At 33.3% G+C, this 10,652-nt stretch overlaps 2 protein-coding genes across 2 annotated transcripts; both read left to right on the top strand.

The window, feature by feature from the left end:
- The first annotated feature begins 1,001 nt into the window (after positions 1–1,001).
- LOC129002266 (uncharacterized) lies at positions 1,002–2,802 on the top strand. Its single transcript, XM_054429944.1, has 2 exons — positions 1,002–1,116; positions 2,440–2,802. The coding sequence occupies exons 1-2, from the start codon at positions 1,066–1,068 to the stop codon at positions 2,758–2,760; spliced, it is 372 nt and encodes a 123-aa protein (XP_054285919.1). The 5' UTR covers positions 1,002–1,065; the 3' UTR covers positions 2,761–2,802.
- Positions 2,803–8,239: 5,437 nt separating this feature from the next.
- LOC129003796 (uncharacterized) lies at positions 8,240–9,657 on the top strand. Its single transcript, XM_054432098.1, has 2 exons — positions 8,240–8,331; positions 9,297–9,657. Exons 1-2 carry the CDS (start codon positions 8,281–8,283, stop codon positions 9,615–9,617), a joined length of 372 nt encoding a protein of 123 aa, XP_054288073.1. The 5' UTR covers positions 8,240–8,280; the 3' UTR covers positions 9,618–9,657.
- The last annotated feature ends 995 nt before the right edge of the window (positions 9,658–10,652 follow it).

Genomic DNA, 10,652 nt, shown 5'->3' with positions numbered 1-10,652 from the left:
ATACTTATCACGAAAATCCCATTTTGGGGCGAGATAGTGTTTTACAAGCGAGTCAAACGACTTTCGTGACTAGTAGTGAAATATACTCGTATTATTTCGCTACACTACTGTGAAATTACTTGTTTTCGTAACATATTTATCACCTGCGACAATTCATCATTACATTGTTTATTATGGAAAAAGAATGTTTACTATGCTAAAGTAATGTTTACTATCTTTTATGGATTTTGCCGACGTAAACAAACAAAAATTTGTTACTTATTTGCCAACTGTTTTAATTTCCAACAATCAAAACTGTACAACCAATGTAATTATCAACTTTAAAGTGAAGGTATAACCTAAAAAATGCTATGAGTATAGTAATATTCGTAACGAAATATAAAGAAATATGCAATTTTTGTTTTAGTTAAAAAAATAATTAATAGTTAATAGTCTTTGAAGTGTGTAGCAAAAAGTAACGGTCAAAACACGAGTGAAAGTGGGCCTATACATATTCTCGACCATATGCTCGATAAATAAATCTCGCACATAAATAAATTACTCACTCGAGTAATTACTTCACTCTTTGTTATGAAATTTACTAATCTTACCTGACTGTGTTTAGTTTTTGGAATTTTGTGAAGTATTTACGTGTCTAAAACAATTTCTTTTTACATATTCAGATTCCCCTGGATTTTCTGAATAAAACGAGTTTGCATATTGATATGTTCAAACCATAATTTAACTTGATATGGTTCAAAAAGAAAATGTGAAAAATGGCAATTTGGCTTTTCCACTATGGAAAAAACCACTCGGACGGATAACTTTTGCCAACTATTACTTAACTGACTTTATTTTACTGTTACAGTTATGAATGGAAAACATTTTAGAAAGCGTAGGTGTTCCTCATAATAACTTTGAATTATTTTTTTTAAGGTTGTTTTGAGTTTTGAGAGATTACTTCTAATTAATTACTGGTACTTGATTGTAACAGCTGTACATTACCATGGTCTGATGAACAGGTGCAGTAGGTGTATATAAGACCTCATCAACATCTCCACAGCATCAATCTACACACATCTCAACATGAGGACTGCCGTAGCTGTTGCCTTCTTTGCCCTTCTCTCCGTTGCCTTGGTAAGCTATTAAAAAGATAGTTAAAACATACACTGTAAAAAAAAAACTAGTTTAAAACATAGCAAAAAAAAACAACAAACATAACAGTAACTAAATTAGGTATAAAATGAGTTGCTCGTAATTTGGTGAATAAAATATCACATAATGGCAGGTTTTTTTTTTGTTTTTACGATGTAGATCATGAAAGATACTTAAAAATGTATAATAAAATCTAAGATAATATTATTATAAAATAGTAAAAACCAGTGCTCGATTTGTGGGGGAACAATAAAACGCCTCTTTCGTAGAGATAAAAATATTTGGTATGAATAGGTACTAATCACATTAAATAGGTTACAGTTATGGCACCTCAGTTTTTAAAATCGAGCACTGGTAAAAACAATCCTTATTTACAGACAGAACATTTAAGCTGGAAAGGGGAATGAATTTAAGAGAGTTGATGTATTTGAAGAAAAAAATGAAATGGACTAAAAATATTTGAGTAAAATTAAAATCTCCATAGACATTTTGATTTGATTAGACAAACTGAACAGGGTCAACAAACCACATGGTATATTTTTTGGCAAAGATGAGTAAAAGATGAGAGTTGAATGGATGAAATGATAGCTTTATTATGATACGATCAGCTGGTATTATAACCAGTAACATTTATTAATACCTCCGCCACAGCAAACCTACAGACTAAGCGAATTTCAATTGGCCTGATTGAATTTACACTAAAATGTCTCCTTATAAATATCACATTTATTCCCCAAATAGAACTTAGGTTTTCTGCAACATACCTAAAACATACTTTTTTGGAGGGTAAAAATTTTTTTTGACAAACGTTAATAGAGTAAGAAATAAATGCATCTTCCAAATTTGACCAAAATTTGTTCATAAACAGGCAAACTACAACAGGTTTCATAAGAATTACATGGTAATTTTAAATTAAAATTTTTTGGAATTTGCTCTAGCTGTAACCATAAGGTGCATAACAACGATTCAATATACTAAATTATTTTTTATTTTAAGCTCTACAAAATAGTTTTTAAAAAATTTGCAAAATTGTTTGTTTTTAAGGTCAAATATGGGAAAACTCCATTTTTACCACATACAACTCCCCGTTCCCATAGTCCGATCATGCTGGTTAGCAAACTCGTTCGAATAAATGTAGGTTTACACGTTTATACCAAATTTCATCAAAATCGGATAATTTTTGCTTAAGTTATCGTGCTAACGACACATATCTTGTTTTTACACACACTCTTGTTTTTACTATCACATTTCTGACTATAAAAGAAATTATTTTACAGGCAGATTATACATTTTTATTTATTTCAGGCCGCTTCGGTCCAAGAGAAGAAGTCTGACCAGTCTCAGTACAAGTCAGCTAAGTCTGCAGCTTCTGAAGGTGCCGAGAGTTTGGCTGTGGCTGATGCTTTTGGAAACAAATACGTGAAGGCCACCACTGAGCAAGACGCTTCTGCCAGCACCAGGGAAGGTTCAGCTAAGAGCGACAGCTACAAATACGCTGATGCTTTCGGCAACAAGGTCCAGGCCAGCAAGACCAAGAAGTCTGTGTCTGCCTCTGACAACACCTCCTCTGCTTCCACCAGCTACGAGGCTAAGGTCGCTGCCCCCAAGCCCTGCGGATGCTTGTAAATGTTTGAGATTGATCATTAAATAACAAAAAAGTACTAAAAAGTGGCTTTTTTATTTATCTTCCTCTATAGATCCTTGCATATTTAGATAGACAATATTTTATTCTTTTAAATACCAGTTTTTCACCAGTTGCCAAACAATACATACCTTGATGAATGTACGACTGTAGTAAAAGCAGTTGGGTTGTAGAACTGTAACTGTACTGTACCCAACGTGTTACATGTTGTGATGTTTTCTGTATAACCACAGCAAAAGCAAATCTTCTGAAATAGAACCATGACCCCTTCTTGATAGAGAAATGTAGTTCTAAACTGCAAGCTTTTTCAGTTCCTAGCCAACCCAGTATCAGACCCAAGGCAGATTTTTTTTATGTCCCAAAAGGCTAAAAACTACATATTTTCAAATACATATGATATCCATATATCTTAGTTCAGAAAATGTATATCTATAAAAGAGGAACTATGTATGTAGGGTACTAGCAGAGTACCCGTCCTTCGTACAGGGTTGGCAAATAAGTATAAAATGCTTATTGCAGTTATACCCGATCTTTGCGTTTGCGATGTGAGAAAACACGGTTTGAGAAAATTTGCTTCCTCAAATGTACGGTATGCTATAGTATTACACATCTACCATAGCCATAATGTTCTACTACTTCACCTACACAACAGAGAAAGATAGATTATTAAAAATTCACAAAATATCATAAATTATTCATTAAATTAAAAACATAACTGTAAACAATCCTACTTTGACAGTTCTCATTGTGTATCACAGTTTTTTGTTGCTGCTTAGTTCAAATTAGCTGTTTTCATAAATAATGAAAAAAATAATTGTGCTGCACCCCGTTAAGTAAATCTTATAAATTTTTAATGCTTTTGCATATCATAGAACCAACTCTTTTAGTTGAAACAGCTGGCTAAATTCTTAAATTCCCTTTAAATATGAATACTCATAAGGTTAACATGGGGAACTGCAGAGCCACTGGGGCGGAGCTTAAAAGGATTTTTGAGATAAGAATATGCTTATATGTTAATCGGGAATGTGAGCTGGTATCATGCCAAAATTTCAGCCCAATCCGACCAGTATTTTTTTGTGTTTACTTGTCACAAACATACATACATTTAACTTTCTCATTTATAATATTAGTAGGAAGTAGGATAAATGTGTGTGTGTATATACGTTATGGACCCCAAAACCGCTCGACAGATTGTAATGAAACTTTCAGGCATTATTAAGCATCTTTCAAGGATGGTTCGAATGAAGTTTGGTGCAGATCCGTCAAAAGGGCTCTGCCCCAGAGGGTTTTAAGTGGGCCAATGTCAGACTTTTTGATTTACTATGTTTACAAATAAATATAATTTAAAAGCAGATGTTTACTTTCACCAACTGTTTTGTAGGTTTGAATAATCCCAACATTCTGTATTAGCATTAGTCATGATTTGAAATAGTGCCACAGTGTTTCTACAGAGTGGAGCACAGAAAACCATTTTACTTTTGAATAAGTCCAAATGTATTAAACTCCAATCGCAGCACACCTGTGCACTCAACAACGTTTAAATTATCCAATGTTAAATATTAAAAACATAAATCCTTTATCAAAGTCTAAACAATAAAAGGGATGACAATGCCTTAATATTTTTATCTTTCGTTCTATACCCGCACAATCTAACATAGATTATTGAGTGAATAATAATCGTGCGTGCTATCTCGGGTATTCAAATGCCTCTCAATTTGTCATCAACCCACCGCATTACTGTCATTAAAAGAAGGAACTCCAACAATACTAATGCGAAACTTAAGCATAGAAATTTAAGTGATATAGAAATTTAACCTTAGTGTTTATTGGGTATAATTTGATTTTTTTTTTATGTACACCCAGTGGCGGTTATGCCCAAAAAGTACTTCATAACATGCCATAAATATGTGCCGAGTTTAGTTTTTCTAGTATGGGTTGTTAAAAAAATAACAGGGGGTCTCCACACTTTTTACTAACCCTGTATAAATAGTGATATAGAAATTTAACCTTAGTGTTTATTGGGTATAATTTGATTTTTATAATTTTTGACCATAAATACATTAAATTTAAAAATTTCTTTTTTTAACCCATTCACTTCCGCCATAGTACTAAATTTTTCATTCATATGGACCAGTGACAGCCGGTGTCTAACCATAGACTGGTTACATCAAAATAGACTGAAGTCGCATATTTGTGTCAGTGTCCCAATGGATGGTCCCAATGTTATTAAAAAGCTTATCTTCCTAACAGTCTATTTGAAGGCCCTGAATTCTCTGCAGTGGTCTACAGTTGTCTGTTATTCATGATATTGATTTATAATGTCTGTCGCAAATGTGCGTCACTTGGTCTATGGATATAATGATTAGTAACGTCGTTTGATAGTTGGCGAAACTATTTTTTACTTTCCTGTATCACTGGCCTGTGGTCTGTGTGTACTGCTTACCAAGTGACACCATATCTATGTGTAATATTAAAATGTATACCTCAGTCGGTGGCAATGACCGCAGCGTCGCATAATGTGACGATTAGCAGCGAACGTTCTAAACCATTCAATAACCTTCTATTAACCTTGCATCTCATATACTACAGCAACTTTGTCATTTTTAAATGCACAAATAAGCACCAACATGGGCCCCTGCAAGAATTTTCTTCTCAGAGGGCCCAGTATTTTTTCTAAGGATCAGATGAAAGTATGCTCCTCCACCAACAAGTTATATAATGTATAACATAAAATTGTTTAATGAGTGACATGATTGTAGGCCTTAACCTTCTTTGAGTCTCATAAAGGCTAATTACACAAGATGCCTACACAACTTTCAACTTTTTACCTACGATCGTTTGTTAATAAGGTTTGTAAAACATCATAAGCTATAATTTTTCTGCATAGGCATAGGTTTATTTTTTTCAGGGAATTGGTAGGCTACTGTTAGCAGCATTCTTACTCTAAGTACCTTTTCAGGCACAAATGGGCAAATATTACATTTTTTGTATTAATGAATGTACGGTATTGGCATAGTTTGCCTACAGTACATCATTAAAATTCAAATAAACAGAATTAAAGTATCTCTTAACATATTACTATCATAAGTGAAGGATACTCAATAAAAAACGTTGCACACATACTATTTTCTCGTAACGTTTCTTTGATTAACGTGGTAAAGATTATTACAAACCGTTTAAGCCCTTATCTATGTTGTCTATTTCACTAGAACTTACTATCTGACATTTTCAAAAAAACCTTTCAGGAACTATTAGTTCGCAAATCATTTAGTTCAATTTTTAGGGAAGAATATGTGTGTTCCCACTTCCAGCTCAAGCTATACCATTCTGTGTATAGTCAATGGCTATACCATTGAATTTATCGTTGTCACCTGGTAAGTTGGCGATGGCGATTGAAGCATTACAACTTTACTTTTTTCTTAATACTTGAACCTCATTGGTCTGTTGACTATAATAGCAGTGCTGTAAAGTAAAACAACAATGCGGTAAAGTAAGTAAACTAGGATTGCTTTCACAGCAGTGAAAGACGGTTGAGCGGAGCAATCACATTTCATGGTTTTTAATAAAGCAATAAATAAATAAAATGATTATAGATATAATACAAAATACAACTATTTCATAAATTTAACTTATTATTTTTGCTCAGAACAATCAACATCCACAACAAGTTTAATTAGTAAAGATGTGGACATTACATACATACGGTATCCTTTGTTTTTCATGTGTTTGCTTGCTAATGTCATCTGGTGAACCCACAGTTCTGGTTGAACCCGACCTTGAACCTAAACCAATCAATATTTTCTTAATCTTGGCCAGATTTTGCAGTTTAGGCAGAAATAATCCTGCATGGATCCATACGATTTAGCAGATGTAACTTTTTAAAGACTAGCCTGCTTTGAGAGAATTGCACAAATAGTTGTTACCATACCTTATGAGGTTTGTTTTCTTAAATTGTGTACATTTAACAATATTATGAAAAAGCATTGTTTTCAAGCAAGTGTCCTACATTCAACTATCTCAAAACATTGCCAGAAGTAGTTGTTTGTGTGTTTCAGGCGTTTATTGCTTGTCTTCATTTTCTACAAATATCAGGCAGTTTCTGAGAAAGAATTCTGAAATTTTCCTTAATATGGCACTCTTATGTGAATTAGATATTTTCTTGTAAAACAAAAACACAAAAAAATACTTTATCCTTCTGGGGCAATAATATACCCCAAGTCGTTGCCAAAACAATAACAATCAACAGGCAACAAGTGTGTGTGACAACGTTGATATAATAAAAAATATTTCAAAGTAAATAATAGCCTATTTAGATAAAAATATTGTTCCCACACTCCGGATTGCTCGCCTTTACTACTTCCTTCATCACTTCCTACGTCTTGGACCTGTTTCCTTCCCTTCCTATAGCATTTTAGTATTTTAGATACAATTATCTAATTGCCAAAAACCGTTCCCACACTCCGCACTGCTCGCCTTTACTACTTCCTTCACCACTTCCTACATTGTGGACCTGTTTAAGTTTGCCATTTATGAGATGGATCCTTGAATGTGATTCACCAACGAATTGTTTAAGATAAATGTTATTTGCTATAAGTAACCTCATTTAGCTAAGTAAATCAAATCTGTAAAATTCTGTAGCCTACCTATTCAATCAGTAATCGTTTACAAATCACGACTTAAATGTAAACCGACTTTTTCTGTATTATTTGATCAATGGTCATCATCCGAACTTTTTTCCCTTTGCACTGTGTTTAGGTCGTGGCTTGATTTTAAAATATGCTTTGTTTTGTTTACATTTACATATTTATTTTGTAACCATCATGGCAACCCATAAGGCCCATGTTAAAATTTAAAAACTTTGAGTTACTTTTAAATTATATACTGTAGGCATTATCAAAAATTTTAATTGGTTTGATCTAAACCATCCAAACATTTGAGAAAACAACCTTGGTAAGCTTGGCTGAAAAATGTTCAGCCGTTATTGAGTTTATGTGTTAGAAAATTTGCATTCAAGTTGATCCCAAAGAGCTTCGATTTGCTCCGCTTAACAATGCGGTAAAGTGAATCTTTTCAATTCTAAGAACTAAATTGAAAAGGCTACTTTAAAAACGGCCGTAGGTAAACCTATTTTACCAAATTTCTATAGCATATTCATGCTCTCCCTACAATAAATTTAGGTTTAACGGACATGGATTTTTAACATACAGTTTTTGTTGCCTTCTAAGGACATCAAACCAAACAGTAAATCAGTTCTAGGTCTAGGCTTACCATGGCACCTATGGTAATAGCTTAAACTTCCCTATAAGAAAATTTGTTAAAATTCTGTGGTAATTTGTTGCCCACCCAAAAGAATTCAGGTGAATTAGTGAGAACACCTGTTTCAGCCGGCTACTTAGGAACTGATTGTAACAACTGTACATTACCATGGTCTGATGAACAGGTGCAGTAGGTGTATATAAGACCTCATCAACATCTCCAAAGCATCAATCTACACACATCCCAACATGAGGACTGCCGTAGCTGTTGCCTTCTTTGCCCTTCTCTCCGTTGCCTTGGTGAGTTATTGAAAATATAGGGCTATTGTAAAAGTAATGAAAACACATTGAATAAGGTATAAAATTCGTTGAAAATGTAAAATAATTTTGAAAACCTAATAAAACATTGCTAACTCAACCACAGCATATTTTTAAAACTAATGAAAGCATTGCAGATGTGATTTAAAACATATTGAAAATGTGATTAAAACGTAAGTAAAGTCCCAACAATCCAAAATAAAGGAAGAGAGGCTATTTTGGAAAAACTATTTTTTGGTCAATCAATGGTTGAAATTTAAAGGATATTTCATCTTTTATATTTTATCTGTTTATCAATATCTACAACTACTCAGCTCCCGCTATTTGAATAACTATCACCTTAAAATCTAAAACCATATAAACAAAAATCTATTTTATTAAAATGAATGCCATTTGCCAACTGGACCCCAAACTGTTCTCTTTGCCTTGCTGATTTCCCAGTTAATTGGAATTGTTTAAATGGGGAGTGGTTGAAAAGGAAAGGTTTTACTAAAAGACATGTGTTAGTAAACATACTTTAAAAAATTAAAAAAATCATATTTTATATATTTAAAAAGATTCAATATGTATCAAAGCTGTAATTGACATCAGAAATGTTAGGTAGGAGGTCCTAACGGTTTATTTAAAATTTGTTAAACCTGTTATATAGAAGATAAAAAGGCAGCCATGATAATATTTGAAACTTTTTATTAGTATAAACAAATCTTCTCTGAAAAACACAGATAGAATCAAAAGTATTTTCTCGTAGATATTTCAATTTGCTACTTAACATTTTTTGTCGAGAGTTGTAAAATAAATTAACATTGTACATGATCACACAATACATTTTCAAGGTACATACATTTTCTACATTTTTTTATACATTTTCTAGGTATTTCTTCCCAGTACCAGAACAGAAATAGGTGCCAAAGAAACGTTATCTAAAGCAAACTTTACTTGGATTTCAGGCCACTTCAGTCCAAGAGAAGAAGTCTGACCAGTCTCAGTACAAGTCAGCTAAGTCTGCAGCTTCTGAAGGTGCCGAGAGTTTGGCTGTGGCTGATGCTTTTGGAAACAAATACGTGAAGGCCACCACTGAGCAAGACGCTTCTGCCAGCACCAGGGAAGGTTCAGCTAAGAGCGACAGCTACAAATACGCTGATGCTTTCGGCAACAAGGTCCAGGCCAGCAAGACCAAGAAGTCTGTGTCTGCCTCTGACAACACCTCCTCTGCTTCCACCAGCTACGAGGCTAAGGTCGCTGCCCCCAAGCCCTGTGGATGCTTGTAAATGTCTGAGATTGATCATTAAATAAAAAAGATAAAAACAAGTTGTATTCATTGCATTGTAACATATATCTCTTTCTAAGTAGATCAGCGTTACGAAAACACCATATTAAGAATGTGTATTGTGAAATAGTCATAGTCTATATCCATTTTAGATAAATCAAATTGTATTTAGGTTCAAACATTTACTGATACGATTTAAAAAATAAACTAATAACAATAACTCACAATTTGAGAATTTACAATTATACTACAGGGAAAGGTAGATTTACTTCAAGCAAGACTAAGTAAATCAAGCAACAGCAATTGGTACAAGCAGAATATTTTTTCCGGTTAATTTTTAGTCTCCACAAGAGCTTTAAAGTAGACATTATTCCTGATCAATCATGACTTATTTCATAAAATAATTTTCCTCCTCTAAAGAATCAACAAGATTTTACTTTGAGAACAATAGGCCTATCTAGTAGGTCAGCTACATTTTTGTGGATGTTCCTATTACTGTGGTCTAGGTAAGACCTAGTCCCGGGACCGATTTACTTTTCCATTTTGATGTCCACCAGAGGTCAAAAACACAATTAGTTTGAATTTTGATACAATATGTATTTGATTTACTTATTTATATATTAGGCCTACACAGAGTGTCTCATAAGTAACAAAATTCAGAAATAATTTTAATGGGTAAAAATAAAACAAAAATTGATAAATAAGATTTTCAACAAATTACAAAAAAGGCAGATTTTACATAAAAGAACTTATTTAGCATTTGAAATTCAACATCAAAGGACACCAAGTTCAAAAAGATTGATTAATAGCTGATTAATCACGATTATTAATTGTGGATGCCAGGCAAAATAAAGCCATCAATAGGGGTTTGCCTCAGGTAGGGTGGCTTGAATGAGTTCGCGAACCAGATGGGGTAATAATAGGAAAACCTTATGTGGTTTTGAGATTTTAAAAAGTTTTTTTCTAATTTTTTCCCTTTAAAAAATTCCTAATTTTAATTGCAGCCATTGTGTAGAGCTGAAAAAACAAACAGTAA

The sequence above is a fragment of the Macrosteles quadrilineatus genome, unplaced genomic scaffold (assembly GCF_028750875.1).
Source record: "Macrosteles quadrilineatus isolate MER2022 unplaced genomic scaffold, UCM_ALF_1.0 Scaffold_9__3_contigs__length_116548681, whole genome shotgun sequence".
Classification (NCBI taxonomy): Eukaryota; Metazoa; Arthropoda; class Insecta; order Hemiptera; family Cicadellidae; genus Macrosteles; species Macrosteles quadrilineatus.
The sequence above is the reverse complement of the archived record's forward strand: the minus strand, read 5'-3'. Positions and strand labels throughout refer to the sequence as shown.

Coding starts and splice junctions, on each gene's coding strand:
- LOC129002266 (XM_054429944.1), top strand. CDS start 1,066: ATGAGGACTGCCGTAGCTGTTGCCTTCTTTGCCCTTCTCTCCGTTGCC. Junction 1,117..2,439: donor CCCTTCTCTCCGTTGCCTTG/GTAAGCTATTAA, acceptor TATTTATTTCAG/GCCGCTTCGGTCCAAGAGAA.
- LOC129003796 (XM_054432098.1), top strand. CDS start 8,281: ATGAGGACTGCCGTAGCTGTTGCCTTCTTTGCCCTTCTCTCCGTTGCC. Junction 8,332..9,296: donor CCCTTCTCTCCGTTGCCTTG/GTGAGTTATTGA, acceptor CTTGGATTTCAG/GCCACTTCAGTCCAAGAGAA.